The sequence below is a fragment of the Chelmon rostratus genome, chromosome 2 (assembly GCF_017976325.1).
Source record: "Chelmon rostratus isolate fCheRos1 chromosome 2, fCheRos1.pri, whole genome shotgun sequence".
Lineage (NCBI taxonomy): Eukaryota > Metazoa > Chordata > Actinopteri > Chaetodontiformes > Chaetodontidae > Chelmon > Chelmon rostratus.
The window spans coordinates 28,336,860-28,357,397 of record NC_055659.1 but is presented as its reverse complement, the minus strand read 5'-3'; the positions used below and the strand labels follow the sequence as shown (position 1 = coordinate 28,357,397).

General features: G+C 40.9%; 1 protein-coding gene across 1 annotated transcript in view; it reads left to right on the top strand.

Moving 5' to 3' along the window:
• Window positions 1–19,989, top strand: part of LOC121613118 — a 54,896-nt gene extending 34,907 nt beyond the window's left edge. Inside the window, exons 2-3 of the mRNA XM_041946404.1 lie at window positions 5,681–5,710; window positions 19,878–19,989. Coding sequence (XP_041802338.1) covers window positions 5,681–5,710; window positions 19,878–19,989 — 142 coding nt within the window. The remainder of the gene's footprint in view (window positions 1–5,680; window positions 5,711–19,877) is intronic.
• Window positions 19,990–20,538: the final 549 nt, after the last annotated feature.

Genomic DNA, 20,538 nt, shown 5'->3' with positions numbered 1-20,538 from the left:
CCCTGTTTTTAAAAAGTGTCATGGCATGAAGGTGTCTTCTTAACCAGTGCATTGTGAGATGATTAAATTTGGTAGCAATAGGTTTCTTGAGGTCATGTAATGAAATCCACTTATTGTCAGGCTCATATCATTTAATTGGCTTGGCTGCAGCCCCCTACCAGTTCATTACAGCTCTCCTGGATTGCATTTGCCCATGATGCTATCCAAGATTCCTGCCATCCCCTTTGCAGCTACTGGGAATTCTCTGCATTTGCTCCCAGTGTCTGACTCTGCCTGCTTGGACCAGAATCAATTAAAGGCAATACTGCATTTTGGATTTTGGTTTTGAGCTCTATTTTATTGTAGCCTGAAATTGACAGAAAATAGACTGTAGGTAATTTTTACCCAGATTTAGTGTGTTTCCAGATGGAAGGTTAAGACGCTGTGGAGAAGTGCTTAAATAAGTGCGACGCATAATTCCCTGCAGCCCCATTCATCTGTGATTATTAAAACTTTATACTTGATTGAAAAACTCTGTGGGTCTAGAAAATGTTAATTATACTAATCCTTGCTATGATTGGACTGACAGCTGCTCGAACCCAGTTGATTGTACGCAAGGCATTTTTTGTCTTTAATATACTCGTTCTGTGGCTTTTCCAAAAGCAACATTTACTTACTCATCAGATTTTTTTGGTTCATTAAGACTGGATGCATTGATTTGTGAGTTGAAGTAGAAGTCGGAAATGAATCCAGCAAACAGCACAGTGATATTTTTGTCATTGTGGAAGAATCTCTTCTGTGATTTAGTCTTTATCTGTTGAGTATTACTCATCTGGAAGCAGAGGATATGTTTTCCTGTGGTTACTGTGCATTTCAGTTCTTAGTTTTCATGTCTGGGCCAAGAAACATATTTAATAATCACAGGAGATTACCCAGAAAATCTGATGTGCAGACCATAATGGGTTTTATTACAATTTTGATTGTATTTTTGTAGTTTTGTTCATCATTCGTATCAGTAATAATGCTGCATACCACCACTCACCACACTAATTACGAGATCTGGGTATACACTGACATACAGTCAATAATACTATTTGACTGTACTTACAGTAGTTAGTCAAGCAACACTTTGGTTCTGCTTCCTTTCAGTTTTATGTCCATAATGTGGTTTGGATCATCTTGGCTACACTGTAAGGTTGATTAAAAACTGATGGTTTTAAAAAAGCAACTGCTATCATGTTAACTAACTACTGGTAGTAATGATAATTTGTCAGCTTTGTGTTTAAAGCTTCTTCAGCAGCATCCAAGGGGCCAAAAAAGAAATCAACTAATGCAGCTTTATGTTCTATGGCTGTGTTGACCTTTACCTTGTTGTGTGCTAATCCCTAGCATTAGTATTCTGCTGTTCTTCAGCCACATTATACAATTCAAAACACACAGACCTGAGCTGACAGTTAAGTTATTAGCAGCTAACATCACTTTGTTAATATACCATATTAAAAAACTCTACAGCTCTGTTTAATTTGCTTCCATTAAAAAGCATCTGCTCTCGCAGCATGGCTTGATCCCTCATTTCCCTTCAATTAGTCAGGTGTCGTGGGTGTTGTCTGTCACCTCTTGTGCTTTCATGCTCTCTTACAGTTGACCTTTTTCATGCTCCCTCTCTCAGTTTGAGCAAAAAGGGTCATGCGATGAGGTGATGAGGATCCATTAGGTAGGAGGATACGGCAGAAATGTTCCTATTGACGACAAATGTTCATTTTTGCTCTGAAGAAGTGGACCAACTGGGTGTATTTCTGTTTAGTCATGTAACCGGAGGAGCAGCTACAGTCAATAGAGGTTTTGGGAAAAATTGCCTCAGGAGTAATTTTCTCTTAAGCCTTTATCCTTTGCACTTTAAAGGGCTTACTCACCCAAATAACAAAAAAATAAATAAATAAAAAAAAATAAAAAAAATAAAACAATAAAACAATAAAACAACAAAACAAACAAAGAAAAAAACAAACATTTCATTCCCTAAAACATTAAAAAGGAACAACATGTGGCAACAACCTCTGTTTCCAGACACTGTTCTTGGTATTCTGAAAAGTCCACAGACATTTTACTGTGGTACTACCTTCTTCCAAAAAAATAGTCCCTATAAAAACTGATCAGACAGCTTCTGTAAGTGTGTTTCAAGCCACCGGTTTTATGAACATTTTCAATTTGCACTTAAAAGAACAAGTAGAATTAACAAAGTGAAGACAAAATTGTGCCATGAAAGCAGACTTAATGAATAAATCATGACATACATGAAGCATGTGTCTATGTAAATCTCATTAAAGCTTCTAATTCACTCAATAGAACAAACATAGCGGTAGACAAAAACATCGGAGTGTGGAGTGATGAGGAGATGATAACTGCCTTTAAATTAATGCACTGAACAAACGTTAATGTCGTATTTCCTTCATGTTTTCCATTCATGTTTTGAGGTTTGACTAGAGTCATCACTAGTCTAACAGCAAGAGGGCCAGCTCAGGCATCTGTCCTGCAGCCTTTTAGTTTGCAAAGCTCTCGCCTGCAACTAAAAGCTAGTCCAAGATTCACTCTTGTCCAGCCTCTTGCCCGGTCACTCTCCTTTTCTTGTCGTAGCTTCCTCCATCAGTGTCCTCCTCAGGCTCTTTGCTTCTGTCATGACGTCTGTAAAGGCTGCTGAGCCTGGCTCTGTTGCCCGCTCACCCGTTCTGGTTTTGGTGGCTCCCGACCAGCATTCCCCGCTCCAGGCCTAAATACCTCCTCCTCTTGGCGGACCAAAGCCCCTGTGCTGAGCTCCCAGTCCGGTTCCCGCAGAGTCAGCTAGCTGTATGGCTAACTGAGCTAACTAGTCGTCACATTCTACATGCACATGCTCTGCTGCGACGACACTGCCCGCACGTCTGTCTGCCTCGTTACACAAATCACACACGCAAGGTCATGATCATTGGCCTGCCAACCCCCAACCTCCAGGACCTCAACAGCACAGCCACTGCACGCAGAGCACACACCACAGCACAGTTAGTGGTTACTTAAGCGACAAATAAAGCTATTGGTCCATCAGGAAACTCTGTAAATCACTGAGAGTCTAAGTAGAGCAGCCACAGGACATCAGAGAGGAAACCAAAAAACAGCTTCTCCATGAAATATGATCCAGTTTCACCGCCGATGTTGGTGGTGTGTGATGTAGTGCTCTAAAGCTTGACACACTTCTCGCTGGAAATCGTACCTGCTCATCCAAGTTACATCGTGCAAGAACAGGTATTGGGGGGAGTGGGAATAACAGGGGCATAATCCTCCCTATTAAAGTTAGTATAGCACCAGAAACAAAATTCCATTCACCTTCAACGTTTTGGGGTTGAGGTAGAAATATCACAAACCTCAACAGATAACATCAGATTGGACCTGGGGTACTGAATTATATTTGTGTTTTTATCAGTGGAGTAATTGTAATTGTAGTATTTAATATAAAGGTTTGCAGGCTTTGAAAATGTCAAAGTTCTAGCAAGTAAACCAGAACAAATGCCGTCCCCTTTTGTGAAACGTCATCCTCTTCTTCTTCTTCTTCTTCTTCTTCCATTGTTATCTTTTACTTATTAGTTTTTAGCAGGACAATAATTTGACTAAAAGAGAGTAAAATGTGAGCCGGTCTCCACTTACGGATACGGATAAATCTTGAATTATACAGCAACTCTCTAGAGACGACAGCTCAATATGCACGGTAACTAAGTTATGCATCGTGGTTTCCACCCACTCACAGCATAATGCATCTGGAGTCGCTGCCATCATTGCCCGGCCCTGATAACCCTGGCTCAGCACTTCAGTCCTAATGTGGCCTGTTTGGTAACTGGAGGCAAATGCTCGGGAAAGATCAGCCATCTCGCACCCTCAGACGATATCATTAAGTGGGTTTTTATCAGGCCAATGATCTTAATCTCTGCAACTGTCCCTGTTACTATCTCATATTTGCCAGTTTTCAGTTGGGTTAAAGGGGAATCTCATGTTCCCTCCCGTTGCCGCTGGTAGGACTAAAGACTTCCAGTCAGAGCTCCTACCTCCTGTTGTTTATGATCGGACATTGATTTTGCTTTTGACAAAGGACAGGTTAATCTTTTTGTTGGTCTCACACTGACAGCTTATGATTTCCTTTGGGCATGTCATCTTGTGTTCAATCAGTTTTTGCTTACCTTGCTCCTTCTGATGCCCCCTCCCCCGTTCCCCCACAGCACTTCCTTCGTGTGCTTTCTCTGCGTATCATCTGACAAACAGTGGTGACAATAAGTACAACATCTGAAGTTCGTAAGTGTCTCATCAAAGCAGCTTTGTACAGGCAGGATACCATTATGCCATTAGTGAAGGATTTGCTCTGCTTCGGTACATTTGTCTGGAAAAACACAGCTTGGATGAAGGTGTCGAAGCGCTACCTCTGTCAGCGTTTGTTCACCCGCCTCTATGGAGTGGAATTCAATACAAGCTGATAGATCACTCTTATTAGTTGAGTATTGAGTACCTGGAGCCAAAAAGCTGGCACTTTTCTGCTGAAGGGAGAGTGAGGAAAGACAAGTGCCCTATTAGCTGGATGTGGTGGGTTATGAAAGACAACCTGGGCATAATGAAGGAGTCTGTCGAACCTATTAAAGCTGGCTGGCTGCGCTCTGTCAGATGGTCCAACACCAGCTAAATTGAAGAGAGTCACGTTCGTTTTCTTGAGTGAAGTTGACAAACGCCACAGACGGCAAACCGCCATGCATTTCAGCGGTACTCTTTCAAGGATGGAATTTTCCACCTTCATCTTTCCAGAGAATTGAAAGGATCTGTCCGGTTATGTGACCACTGGGCTCTGACATGACATTCTTTCGAAACTGTGGTGACCCGCAGTCATTCTGGCATCTGTCATTACACACACGCCTGGCTGAACATCTGCCCAAGGTTAAAGAACCAAATCGGTCATTTTGCTTCATTCAGCTTGTAATTTCCTGTGTTTTAAGATGAGGTTTATACAGTGTCCCACAAAATCAGCTGCACTGAGACAGAAATGCAGAAAAAGGCATCTGACAACTGCCTTTGATTTTCATATCAATCCTCTCAGATAGATTAGGATTAGAGGAAAATGTGGACTTGACAGAAACAGGTTCCCCATAACGTTTTGGTTTGATGTAGGTTAAAAGTGCTCTAAGGTATCACAAGCATATTTTGACAGTGCCAGGGAACAGCTAAAGCAAACCTTGTATATAATTTAGACTGCCTGTAAATGAGCGTTAAGCAGCGTTATAAAACAAGTGTGTGTGTCGGAGCTTGTGTGCTGAATTTCTGATGGTCTGCCTGTGATGGTCGGCTTTTCTGTGTGCCGACCGCTGGGATTTAACTGTCCTAGACCTGCTGGTCTGGAAAAGCAAAGAAGGCAGTTTTACTAGTTTAATTGGCAGCTTAGCTTTGCTGTGAACTGCCTTCAGTTAAGTATGAGACAGTTATTTAGCCAAATGTAATTTCGTGCTGTCGATGCAGTTTCATGTCTCATTTTGACCTACTCAGAAGTGCAGCAACACGATTCTGACTTTCCGATGTAGCTGGAGTTAGGTTCCTGTCATCACGTCGGCATGTGCAGGCTACAGAACAGATGCAAACCTTTCAGCTCAGTACTCCATTTTAGTTCCCTGCCTCTACTGATTGATGTCTTTGTTATTTTCAGATCTGAAAGCGAAAGTTCGAGATGTGTCAGGTATGTGCTGCCCAAATTTCTCATTATTCTGCCTGTAAACAAAGTGTAGACATTCTCCACAGTCTCCACTCCGCTCTCAGTCACATGCCTTAAAAACCTCAGCTTTCTCTGAACCCATCTGGACTTTCGCTGCATTGCACCCTCACCTGTCAGTTCCACCCCATCCAGATAAGGTAATTGTTTTCCTCCAGGGGTAGCAAGGTCTTATAATGCTTCCTGCAGTGTCTCGTCTCTGATTCTCATCTTTGCTTGATAAATTCTTCCTCCAAGGCTGTCAAACACAGAGTCATGTCTTGTTTTGCTGTCACAATACACTGACTTTGCACAGTTATGGGTACATATGTCCTCTTCTTACACTCCATGACATTATGAGAGGCAGGCATGATAACCTCAGGCAGAGCGATATGGAGAGTCAATAAAGCTTCAAATATTGTTTTCACATCATTGTCTGCATTCTAGTCTTTAAATAATTGACTCTAAATTTATTGCTGAGCGCAGCATTTATGAATGTGATGCGTTATTGACTGTATACACTGTAGAGATGGGTATGATGCTTGGATGGATAAACAGAAACACAATATGGCCAAAAGTATGCACACACCCAAACATAATGACCCACTATACACATAACTGTATGGATCATGTATGGATGGACAGAAGCCTTGAATCTGGTGGAACCAAGCTTTTCAAGTATATATATATGAAAGTATCATCATACTATAATTTAACAACAATCAGAATAGAATTATGAAAAAATAAATAAAAAAAGAAGTGGTCCTAAACTTGAACCTTGAGGCATACCTTTTGGCTCAGCTAAAAAACAAACAGACTTTTTTTTCCCCCTTGTAGAACAACACATTGCTTTCTGCTGAAGAAACAGATTTGACCAGAACAATGCACATTGGAAAAAGCCAACAGCATGTAGCTGAAAAGAAGATAGTGATCTACTAGATCAAATTCTTCAGTGAGATTCAATTCAATTCAATTCAGTATTATTTATATAGAGCCAAACCACAACCGAAGTTGCCTCAGGACACTTTCCATACAGATCAAGTACAGACCAAAGAAATTGATCAACAAATGGATGGCTGATGGATGGATTTGAGTTTATGTAGGAATATGAGTGCATTTGTATGATGCATTGGACTTGGGATGTTCGCTTAAATCTAGGTCTGATTGGGGAATAGTTCTAAATAAGTAAAAAACAGTCAGTTCTGGGATCAATACTTAAAGAAAAAAGTGAGTGAGATTTGTAGAGTGGAGAACATGTTTTCATGTACTCTTTGGCCATGCACTTGTATTGTCTCTTTCTTTGCATGAGGACTTCATGCCGTAAGCGCAACCTGCACAGAATGTAGTGCAATGATAACACAAGTACATAGAGATGTGCTATGTTAGACTATATGCCCAAAATAGACCCCATATTCTTGTACAGCCAGTGTGTACAAGGTGTACAGAACATTTTAGGCTAATTGCAAATTTTTATGAACAAGTTAAGAACTAAAGTGCTAAACTGTTTAGCTTTACTAGTCATGTAAAATTGGAGACTGTTGTAGGCTTTAAGGCTTAAAACATCAAGGTTATGACAACCAGGTTAGGTATATTGTTATACTGCTTATACAGGTTTGAAATAATTAAAACTTGTCTTTACAGAGTGGTAGATGTTAATGAAAATGCTTGAGAAAAAGTCAATCATCAGAAAATGTTCATGCTTTTTTTCTTGCACACTTATCAAAAGGAACTTCTTGGTATTGTTAAAGCACTGGACTGATTAACACTATCAGTTATCAATAGACAAATAGAAATACTTTTTTAGCTGTTAATTTAAACAGTTTTAGTTTAAGTTTTCCTAATGGTGTTAGTGTACGTCACAAAGAACATTACTGGAAACAAACTGTTGAAAAGAAGCAGAATTCAAGCTATAATAGAGACATCGACGTGTGGACCATAAAGAAAGAAACCAGGTGACATAAGAGACATAAGAGATAAGAGAATGGTAATTACACAGCTGATAGTTAAGATAAGTAGTAGGCTAGGTTGACAGGTAAGATCAAGACAAATATTAAGTCTAGATTAAATGGGGAAACAGATCTAGTGTCATGACACGGACATGAATCTTCTTCTTAGTGTACAGAGAGTACACTAATTCAAGTATACACAGTGTAATGTGTCCTGTATTTAGACTGTGTCTATCGCTAGTATGCATCTTTTGTAAATGCATAGAACTTCTGCCTCACTTTGCCTCGCTAAAATGCAGATTGTATAGCAGTAACTAACCAGTAACAGAAAGATGGTTCTGTCCAGGCTACAGGTACCTGCCACCTCAATTTCTTGTGCTCTCTGGTTAGATCTGCAGCAAGATTTGTATTTCTGCATGTTTTGCTTTTGTATCTAGATGAAAAATGCACTGCATTAGACGTTGTTGTTAATGTGGGTAAATGCATCGGTGCATAACTGACTCTTTAATCCATCTTGGGTCCATTTACACCTGGATTTGATGTGTTTTGGCTTTATGTGATTGCAATCCAATCGTCCAGGTGTTAATGCCAGCTGCAATGTAAGTCTACCTAATGGATATGAGCACTAGGATCTGAATCTCCAAATCCATTTCAGTCTACAAAATCTTTCATTTTTTACGATGGTCTGACAAACCCTGTATTAGCTCACATACTTGTGTGGCGTTGACTCTGAGTGGCTCTGACCAGCTCATGTGGCAGGGACACTACATCGTGTCCTGAGACCAAGTAAGATGTCAGAGAAAAGATGAATTGAAGGCTGGTCCCTGGGAGACACTGGTGGTAGACACTGTGGACACCTTGTTCTTTAAAAGTCAATCGCCAGGCAGCACAACACTTTTATCACAGTGATAGATGCTTCAGCTGGACAGGCCTGTGGCGGTCTGTGGCTGCAGGCCTGATGGCAGATAGAAGTGGACACAGAGTAATAAACGAAAAGCTAGAAATACAGCAGTTTGCCAACATATCAGCCAGATAGCAGTAGTACCTAATATGACAGTTATTGAATTTGATTGCATACAGTGGTATTGCTTTTTAATTATTTTTTTTTTAGTGTATCTTTTGTTTCTCCTGGGCTCAGGAGGATTTTTGCTGCGCTTTTTTTCTGGTCTGTAGTTAATCTGTCAATTACTGATTTAGAATTTGGTTTTGAAGCACCAGGAGACAGTGAAAATTGATGGTCACAGGTTCTCAGAGCTGATCCTTGTCTTCAAATAGCTTCTTTTGTCTGGCCAAGAAACCAAAACCCAATTATGTTGTATTTACAGTACAATGAATAAAATAACATTCATTGAAAAGCTGGAGCCGGAGAATGTTTGGTGGCTTCAAGAAAAGAACTTGACTGATGTTTTTGTTATTTTCAGCTTTCCGAGTTGGATACAGTATTTCTTAAAAGACAGTGTATTGATCGATATATTATATCTGCTTGGTGAGGAATAGAAATGGTCATCCATGTGTATTTGTGATACTCCAGTCACCCAGCAGAGACTTCAGGCCTTGTGCAGAGAACATAATTCTGTAAAGACGCAGGCACTATGAAACCAGTGAAAGAAGATTTCATCAGCCTATGAAATGGGAAAGAATTACAGGATTGAATTGTTGACAGAGTAAAGCCTCCCTGTCTTTATCGGGTCAAGGATAAACTCTCATGAGCTTATGTTTTGGAAGGATATTGAAGCTGTGTAACGGCCTTCAGTGCAATAACAGACAGAACTTCATAACGCTGGAGAAATGGAATTACCTCCGCTCTAAACAGGAGCCCCACTTAAGTGGTGGACGTTGTGCGGTATTGAGGAGGGCGGGGACTCGGTGTGTGGTAGCTTATGGTAATCACCTCCAGCTCCACAGAGAGGGCTGTTAGCTGTACTGTTCCCATTCACGGCTCCACTGCTGACCCCTGCGTGAGACACCCAGACTCAATTGTGTCAGCAGTGTCTTACTGAGAGCTCCTGGATAAGACATTTTTTATTGCAGCGGTGTTTTCATGAAACTGTAGCACAGCATACCGATGACACCAGAGTGGATGGTCAGATTTGTAGAGTGGAGTAAGTCGCTCTGCTGACAGCAAAATGACTTTTTTGTCCATTGACCACAGAAATTCGCAAATTACAAAATTTACCAGCCACTCTGACAGCTACACATTCAAGCTGTACAAATGTATTTATGTTGTCTCTAACTGCGTCTGTGGTCTGGAGGCATACATAATGCATGCTCTGTGATAACAAATTTCAAAAGCTTTACCATTCTTCATCTTGTCTACAAAGCTCTGACTGGTCAGCTGTTTCTCTAAATGGAGGAAACACCATAAATGAGCTCAGAAGTCCAGATCTATTTGAATCGCTCAATAAATCTGAGATGCGGGAGGTGTGAGCGGTCTTGAACCAGGCTAACTGCTACTAGTCAGCTAATGTGAGCATGATATCAGTGTGCAGCCTGAGCTAATGCCATGCTTCATCAAAGAACAGAAGTCGCGAGCAACTATTTATCAATTTCTGCTGACAGTTCAACTTTCTAAACATTTCCAGGTTGATGGAAATCAAAATTTGTTTAATGCTGCAAGTAATGTTACTCTACTTCTACTTGAGTGCTGTCATGTTCTGAGATCCCCTCATTCATTTCAATGTGACCACTGCAATTGCACAGAAGGCCTCAGAAAAAGGCAGGCCCGTCTAGCAAAGACATATAACATGACTTAACTTTTAATTAGTTAATATGTCTGTGAAGATTCGTCCATTCATTCATCCTGATTAGTTAACAGTTTCCATAACAGATGATTTTTCTTTCTAGCAAGGTGCTGCATTTGTCAATCCAATATGTGCCAGCTCTTATTCCTGGTACATTAGATTATGTCATGAATGGCATAATTCTGCTATTTATCTCACAGCTGTCAAGTTAGAGGATCAAGCAGTTGTCTGTGGCTGTCATAGTATTACTGTGCAGCGTTTTTGCAACTCTTTAGCCTCTAAACTAGCATGTGCCTTAATCTGAGACATCTCTCTCGTATGGGAGACAATAAAATCAACCTTGACCTTGTAAACTAATGGACTGATTCCTCAAACTGATTTTCCTTGAAACTTTATTTTTAGTGCCTGCAGCAATATGACCTCACTAGCGTAGCTCCTTAAGGTTTTTTAAATGATTTTTCTGTATTTGGTTTGATTACCCACAATACTAACCATGTTTCACTACTATTTCTAACACTGTTAGTCACTGTTAGCTGTATTTTCAGTACCCTGCAAGAATTTTTCTTTCAATGCAAAGTCTGTATAGCAGGTTTTTATTGTGACATTACTCAACAAGTCAAATAGTTTTACGTCATTTCTGAAATGCACTGTATGGAAATGAGGCTGGTCCTTATTCCTTCATTTTGCTCTTGACATTTTGCTGTTGCTGCCTTCCTCGTTGCTTTCACATAAGCCCTTCAAATCTCCTGCTGCCTCTTCATGACAATTTAATGAGAGCCCCAAGAAACAAACTCTAATTTTGTTTGTTGCCTTTGTTGGGAAGGTAAAATAGCAACGTTCTCTAATAATGCATGTGAATAGGACCTGAAGTCAAATGGTTCAGTGTTAGAAAGCCTTTAATGTTTTTACATGCTGAGGTTTAGGAATGGAATTATATTCAAAGTTATCTTTGCAGTGGCAACATTGATATACTACGCAGCACCTTTTTAGCCTCGACATGCTGCTTTTGCTACCTGGATAGTGTGCTGAAACTTATTTCTTGTGGTTGTACCACTCAGGTCTGCTGAATCTTATAGAATCTTTTAGCTCATTGATTAGATTTTAAGGTCCACAGATTCTGCTCTGATCAGTTTGTTTTCTCTTATCAAATTCCTAAACAAATAAGGTCAGATCAAAGCATTGTATGGTGTCCAGATCTAAATGGCATACAAAGTTAGAAGCTAGCAGGTGAACAAAGTCAAACATGTAGCAGCGAAGGACCAGTATTTCCCTCAAGGGCTGGTGGAGACCAAACAGAGCTGAAATGACAGTGAATGTGGGACTTTTTTCAAAACAAAATGAATGCTAATGTTGCTCTGAGTCAATTTCATACGGTCATAAGATGTCAGATCTTGTGTTTTAAACTTGTTGAACTGCACCCAAGCGCTGAAAAATCAATAATCCCATTGTCTCCACCGAATTTTTATCTTGTTAAGGTGGAAAAGCCTGAACTTAGACTCATCAAAGCTACACTTAAACACGGTGTAATAAAATGTCATTAACCAAAGTGAATAAATATTATAGCTAAGACGGGTTTTAGGAGTTTTCATAGATTTCATATGAGAGAACACTGATTTGCCATTATGATATTTGATAAGCATTTAGACCAATATTGGTCGAACATACCAGAAAGCCAACGTATTGGTTTAACCTTAGCTAAGGGCACACCTCTTTGTAGTTGTGTGTGTGTGTGTGTGTGTGTGTAGAATGTGCACAATACAGTATCAGTGGTGTATGTCAGTATCTCCTCCCTTGGCTCCAGTCTAGAGTCCCACAGGAGCCTTTGGTGTTCAAGGTGGGTCATTTAGCATGTGAGCCGGGCTGTCAGCAGCTTTACCCTTAACCTCTACTTCCTCTTCTGTCCTCCTGATGTCTCCTTGTCCCGTGGGTGAGAGCTGAAGCAGGCATCCTTGCTGCTTTAAAGCAGCAAACATCTAGTTTGAAACTGTTCCGGCTGTAGTGTTGCAGCACTGGGGGAAATGCAGTGTTTTGTATGCTGACATGGCATTCTGTGAGAGGAAGCATGCCAAGGTTAACTGGGCTGTCCAGGCCAGTGGCTATGTGCCTTCACATGGTATCCACCAACACACCTGAATAAGAACATTTCTCAGGGCTAACAGAGAATGTGCATCCTGCTCTGTTTCAATGCTAATCAAAGGGATACAGTCAAGAACAATACATGATTGAAACTTCTTTCTTCTAAACTAAAGGTTGTCACTATGAAGGCAAAAACCTTACTGGATTCCTGAGCCGCATACATTTGGCAAAGGCAAAATGGAGTTTTGTGAATCATTTACTTAGTATGATGAAGGATGTCAGGATTCCTGTCTGTATTAATAGTTGTTATGTTGGACGACTAGTTGTAGCTTTATTTAACCATGTTTCAAAAAAAATAACATTAATGAAAGAGATTAGCATAATTAACAGCACAAGAAAACATTTATACTGTATTCAACATATCTGCAAACTGCTCACTGCCAATGCAAAACATTCATACTGAACATACTCTAGTCAAATAGTGTTGACCCCTTCAGTCTTTTACCAAAGCCACAATCTTTCCATAATCATAATTAAGTGTTTTAGTAGCCTAAACCTGACAACACATATAGGATATGAACCCCAGTATCACTTGTTTGTAGACCCACTCATCCAACAACCTCCTCTCTATGACTTCTGTGCCCACTCTCCTTCAAAACTGACACAGCAAAATTCATTTGTAACAGAGTATTTGCTTTTCAGCTGATCACTAGGTAACAAGGTAAAGGTCCCTGTGGAGTTTTCTTTTAAAGAAACAAGTTCTATTCACATTTATTGTTTCCCACCAGATCTCATTGTGTGCATCCTTGAGGTCCCACAGACGTGTTGAATGCATTTCTTTCCTCCTAGAATATTTGCAAAGCTGATTATTTTATTTTTGATTCATTTTAAATTGTTGGTTGTTTACATCCTTGAATCCTGGCTAGCGGTCTTCTTCATTGTTTTTGTTGGCATGTTGCGCATTTCTTTGTTCACTACCACCACCAGCTGTTAACCAGTGAAACTGGAACCAGCATCTGGATTGTGTGTAACGTCGACTATGTCCTCATGCATAAGTGTGATGCACACCAGATGGGACACCATATTTGCTCATTAGCACTCCTAGTGGTCAAAATCTACACACAGGTTACCCTATTTGCACAATCCACTCCTGTCATACAACTGACTGCAAACCATGTTTGGATCTCTTTTGTGGAGGAAATAATACTCCAACAGGGCAGGATTTTGGAAAGTTGGATGACGTTATACAAGTAGCATGACCAAATTCTAACCTTATTTACAGTCAGACCTGAAGAAGCCCCTTAGATGAGAGCCAATGAGAGGCCCTAGATTCAACCCTTCTTGCATATCCATGACCTACATGACTGAGAATCTTCACAGACTTCTTACTTACAACCCTTTCAACAGAGTTAGCAGCTGGTCAGCAGCACAAATTTGACACCAAAGTTAAACTCAATGCTCTGTGCAGATGCCTCTGCAAATGTATCCACCAATCATCATGATCACATTGATTTCAGTTAGAAAGTTCACTGTTATAATGGTGTTACTAAGCCCAAAGGATGTCACACTTCCTAGATTGAAAAAAAATCTTGCCAGTCAATGTAATTCATGTTGAATTTGCATTTCCTCCAGAGGCAAACTGGTAGTTTATATAGAGAATGGCTTTACTTGCACCTCACCTCTTGTAGGTCTTCGTTTGGTTCATCTCTCTGGTGAGGGTGTTGCCACTAGCTTTCCTGTATTTGCAACAGTCCATGAAACATAAAGGTGCAGCTCTGCAAACACGCTCGTCAGAGAAATGAGTGGTTGAGCCTTTTCCACGTACTCTTTTGTTCAGCATTCCCCTCCAGTATGTTGGCCTATCCTGCAGCAATTGCAGAGCCAGACGGGCCCACGTTCCTGATTATGCTTATGTGTTACAAGGCCTGTTTGTTTTTCCATTCCTTGATCTGCTCCTAGGGGATAAGGAGATATAGGCCATGAACGCACTGTGAAGTGGTTCGTTCAGCCTATCAGCACAAAGCCTGTGGTGGTGGTGGCGGCAATGCACAGCGCAGCAAAGTGGCCCAGTTGAACACAAAGCCTTCCCTGTAACGCAGATCCCAGAATCCTGCGCTCAAAGGCATGATGAAATGCAATAATTAATCGTGAGGTAGCCTCCATGTTTTTGAGGCAGGCCTCATTATGTGTTATGCGCTGGGCAGTGGGCACCATCAGCAATTAAATCTTTGTATTTACTACTGAAGCTTATAAATGCTGACGAGACAAATGAGATAGAATGATAGAGGGAGGGGCTCTACAGCGAGCTGATATCCAAAGGCTTCACACTGAAGCGGCAAAGGTTAATTGGATTCTGTCACCATGATGTTGTCGGGCAACGCTTAATTCTCTCACACCACCGCTTGTACGCCATTGTTTAATTTTCTTCTTTGGAGAAAATAATCGTGTGATCTTGTCATAATCAGTGCGTGACAACTTTATGAACCTATCCGGACTTGACAGTGCCCTCTAAGGCTGTTTGTGCAAGAGCAAGGGCTTTTTGTTCCTTGATATTTCCTGGAATAGTAGAAGAGAGTAACAAATTCATAGAGTGATGTGGGAAAGAAAAGCTTAGGATATTCAACATCGGACTATTATGTCCCTCTCTTTGTTGAGTAATACCGTGAGCAAGTGTGCTTACAGAGTCTGGGACACGCAGCAGCCTATCCAGCGAAAACAGAACGATTTGGATTTCCACATTATATAAAACAAAACCGCTTAAACCTGCTTTTTCAGAAGCACAGTGCATGGCAGACTGTTACATAACTGACGGAAGTACACACTGCTCATCCATCAGGAGTAAGTAAAGAAGTCGGGGTGTTTTGTCCCCGGGATTTGTGTCAACAGAAAAACGTTGTCACACTCACTAGTTTAGTGCTGCGTGTTGTCGTGAGGCTCAGACCCTCCCTGTGTTTGTGTTGATCCCCTCGTCGTCTGGAAGCAGCTTCTGGTTTGCACTGAGCCCTGATGGTGCTGGAGTGGCCGCGGAGCAGCAATGCGGGACTGTGTTTCCAGATGAACTGACCTTGTTGTACCGTGCTGATTAAGATAGGGAGTGTACGTATTGACTCCTCACCAACACCATCACCCCTGAAACCTGACCCCCTCCCTCAGGAAGCCAAATGCAGAGGATTGTTTTTGTGCACAGTCAGTGTGGCTTCACTGATTCATGACCCTGAAAGGGAATAACTCACTGACATAACCTGTGTTCGCTGCGCCCGGGCGTGCAGTGTGAGACAGGGCATGTCATTTTCAACATGTGTCTGCTGTAGCTGCAATGTGTAAGGCTTTGCATAAATTACTACACTAACATTTACAAGCACAGCTGCGCATTTGCTCACATATTCCAGAGGCTGTATAATAATGCAAAGCATTGACCTATGACATTTAAGTAAATGTCTAAGTAAATTGTGCTGTTCCCTGTTGGTAACTGAAAACAGCAATTCAGCAACCACAAAGAATAGAGTGACACTTATACACACTCAAACTGACAGAAAATCCAAAGATGTCACTGCTTGATTGACAGATAATCTCTGGGAAGAGCAGCACAGGAACACCCCAGTGCTCTGTGCTCAGCAGGGAATGCCAGAAAAAGCTGTTAATTGCTAATAGGATCTACATAGCATCTTATGGAACCCCAAAGTGTTCAATATTATATATATATATATATATATAACAGCAGCAGCTTCAGTAGATAATTGATTCAGAATTACATTAACATTGTTGTTGCTCTAGACAACAGGAGCTACCTGGCTGAATCTGGTAGCAGCTGTTATAGATAGCTTTTATAGCAGTGGGCATGTGATTGGCTGAAACACAAGAGACGATACCTCATTATGAAATTAAATGTGACATGAAATAAAACTTTTGTTCAGAAAATGCCATTTAAAAAAAGAATAAAAACAAAATGCTAATAAATATAAAATTCACACTGTGGCTGTCCACTGCTGGAATGGATTAAATGCAGAGAGCAATTTTAACTATGTTGCACTGAATAAAAGAGAATACTGTGGGATTTAGATTTACAGTATTAATAATTCCCCCAAATGCTCAAATGTTCAAGCCTTGTGTGTGGTCAACAGTTTGGAGAAATAGGTACTTTTGTTTTGGCTGAATATTTATTTTTAAGTCAAGCACTTATTAGTAGCAGTACTTCGGCTTTAACACTAAAATGAGCTCATTGTTATTTTAAGAACATCTATTAACTGTCTCAGTGGGCCTTTCCTAAAACCAAAGCAGCCACAGTGTGTCTGTACTGACTATGGCTCCGTGTGTGTTTTCCAGCATAAGCACCATTATTAAGCTCAATTAGTCCTTGAAACCACTTTGCCAACCTTCTGACAGTGTGGAAGTTTTAGGAGCCAGAGTGTTTAGAGATTGGCATTATGTAAGCAGAGAACCTGCACTCCAGCGATAACAGGAAGCTTATATGGCAGGCAGTGGGAAATCTCCATCCAGCACTTAACCTCCGTGAATGAGAGATTATTACTGGCAGCTCTGGGCAGCAAAAGAGCACAACCCGTTTGTCCTTGGGGCACGTTTATCCATATGGCACGCTGCTGTTAGGTTTACATTGAACGCAGGGTTTTCCCATCACAAGCTGCATCACAATGCCACGAGTTCAAGGGTTTACAATTCACATTTCTCAGGGCAACTTGGTTGTTCCATCTGTTTTATCCATCAGTCGAGATGACATGAAATCATGTTGAAAATACTTTGTATTCACTGGCAAACATTGTGATGTCGAGCACTGCTTATATTTGGAATACTGACACCATGATGCTACTAACAAAATGTAGCATATTAATGATCAAAGTTGAAAAGCCTTGCCACAGTCCTCAGTGTTGAGACTGATCATGCCGTGAGAACATGCAGTGCGCTCTTTCTGTTTTTGGTCTGTTCCAGCATTTGTCACTCAGTGTGTCTCCTGATGGCCCCTGATTACTGCACTGATGTAGAACTGGCTGTAATTTAGATGTGCCGCAATTTGGATGAGCAGTTAATTAAAGTTAAGCTGCTGTGGTTAACACCACCTCAAGTTCGTTTCAGGAGATTCATGATGTTTCATTTCATTTTTTCAGTCTGAAACAGCCTGAAAGCTAAACACATGAATGAGAATCAGAGTAAATGTATGTCAAAGGTTTGTACCTCTCTTTAACCCACAGATGCAAGAAGGCTAAACACAAGTTTATTTTTCTAATTTATTGTTCCTGGAAAGACTGAAATGCACTTTTGTCAGTTTTCTAGCAGCCCTATTTATGTTCACTGTCATGCAAAGACAGCTTCTAACACATGTGAATATGTTTTTTATCACACATAATGATGTGATCATTTGACAGATATAAAGGATAAGCCTGCTGATATTCTCGTGACACCCTGTGCCTTGTTGTTTTAGGAAAGTACTGAGCCAGTTTTTATTGAAACTGTATGTTTCTTAAGGATTTAATGTATATGTCTGGTGTGAACAAATGGAGTATTGATAGACAGACTAAGAAATTGTTAATGTACAGCAAAAGAAGGTTATTGATCATTTTACATTTCATAGATGTTTTGGCAACTTTAATTTTTGGATGTTAGTATTTATTCTGAAAAGAGGCTGGTGAAGCGTATGTGTTACGATACATGAGCCATGATGCAGCAGTCTCACAACAAGCACATTATGGTGGCTGTGTCCTGTCACTCGTCACTGGAAAGTAGTCCAGACAAAGTACAGTTTATTCATGTAAAAATGGTGCTGATTATTTCTTTGAAGTAATACATTAATGAACAGTTATTTCATTTAATATTCAAACAGGGAAACTTTCCACAAAATACTCTCTTTTTAATTGAAAAAATGTGGTGTGGTAGTACAAAAAACCCTCCTTTTGGCCTGTACTGTCCTCAAAAATTACAAAAAGTCAAAATAACTGGAGCCTCTTGGAGAGCTTGTCCAAAGTGCCAGTGCTTGTTGGCAAGAGTGTCTGATCATGCTAAACCCACAGTATTCCTCTCCAAAGTCATCATCTTTCCAAGGCTGAACCATTGTTGTTATTCCCCACATACAGTTCTGTCATGTTCTCTCTCAGGCTAATCACAGCGATCTCTTTAAGGCTCATTTTTATATCAGCCTTTATCAACCCTCTTGATGTTAATGCTCCCTCAACTGTCCACCTTTACGAGTTCGTCAAGACTCACTCGAACGCTGCTGAATTCCCAGATGACAAGCAATAAAGGACAGATGTGAGCATCTTGGTTTCACTTTCGCAGTAGCGCTGCTGCTTGCAGAGCTCTTCTGATAGTAGAAAATGTTCTGTCTCTCTGTGAGATCAGACACGAGGGCTGTTGTTGCTGCTATTAGAAAAAAAAATCAATTCAAGGAGAATGACTTTGCAAGGACTTACTTTTTCCCAGGAAAGAACACAACACATTTCACTGTAAAAATAGGAAACTTGGAGAAGTCTAAAACCACTTTGCAATGTAACTGTGCCCTGCAGGATGTTTGCTGAAGGCTGTGATGTGTTGTGAACATCCACAAAGACCAGCCTCAGTGCAGCCAGCTGACCATGCCGGTCAGCAGCAAAGAGCGAGCCAAAGTCAACCAGAGGCAGCACATTATCTAGTGTACCAGTCGGCATCAGTCCTGGTTCAATGACAAGTGGCTGCTTCTTCTATTACTATTATTACAGACTTAACTAAAATCTGCATGAACATATCTGCACTTTAGACAGCTTTTATCAGTCTGTTTTTTTGTTACATGAAATACTGTGATTCTTTGGTTAAGCTAGCCTATGATGTGTATTGTCTGCAGTTCCTGTACTGGAACCTCAGAGATTTGAACCAGGAAGGTCATTATGCTAACAAGTTGGATAACAGAATGTAATTCTAATCTGCTTCCTCTTGTCTTGTGCTTCCTTCCTGCTCACATATCTGTTCTCAACAGCCTCTGTTGTCGTCTCACATTACACTCAGCCTGGTACATTCTGATCATGTCTAATCTTCTGCCCCTCTCCCTCCTCCTCCTCCTCCTCCTCCTCCTCCTCTCCCTGCTACCTGGCAGCTCTGTGTGCTGATTCAGCCCGATGTGATAATGCATATATGAGAGTTCCCAGCTCTGATTTGAAGGCATTAAAACGCTGCAGGCAGTGGACAGAAGTCATCTCTCTTTCTGTCCAATGCCACCTCAATGGGAGTTAGGGTGCTGATGCCCCCCTCTCTGGTATACGGTCCAGCACCATTCACAACAGAAACATGCTTTTGTCCATGCATTTACCTGCTGTGTGATTCTGAATAAAAATATACTACTTTATTCTCTTGAACTTGATCAACTGTGCATTATGAATCGCTTCAATGTGCCTCTCTCTTTTTATGTTGCAGGCGACACGCCTCATTGCCCGTAGAAGTCTCAGAGATTCCTCTAAACCTTATAGCCCCTCCATGTAGAAGAAGTTACCCCTGTCGCAAATGGAAGTCTGCATCTTTTGGGTAAATTGAAGGGTTTTTATTGAAGTCACCTTTTCTTCATCAGACCACGACTCTCTAAGCCCATTTCCTGACAGTCTATCTCATTACAACAGTTTCTGTCCTGGTGCTACTTCACCGTATCATTCTGTTTATCAGCCTGATAAAACATCTGATTTCTGACCCCGCCATTCCCCATGCTGGTGTTGAGTGTTTCTTTGTTTGTCAGTCTTTTCCTTTTCCTCGTGAAGACTTCCACCACCTACTGTGCACGAGCTGGTGGGTGGCCTCCTCAGCCTCCAAATCCATTCAGATAGAAAATGAACAACACCCATTGCAACCACAGACATGAGGTAGAAGCGCAGTGGGGGGACAGACTATTTCATGGGATAGAGCTGGCAGAACAGACCCCTGCGATGACACATCTCTTCCTTCAAATTCCCTCTATCTTTCAGGATTACTTCACGAGTGGAGAAAGAGTTGAAGGATATCTTAGAAAATGAGTGACAAGCCTCGCTGCGCTACTACAACTTTGTAGCGCAACTTTGTGCTTCATGCAGTGTGTTTGCATAAAGTA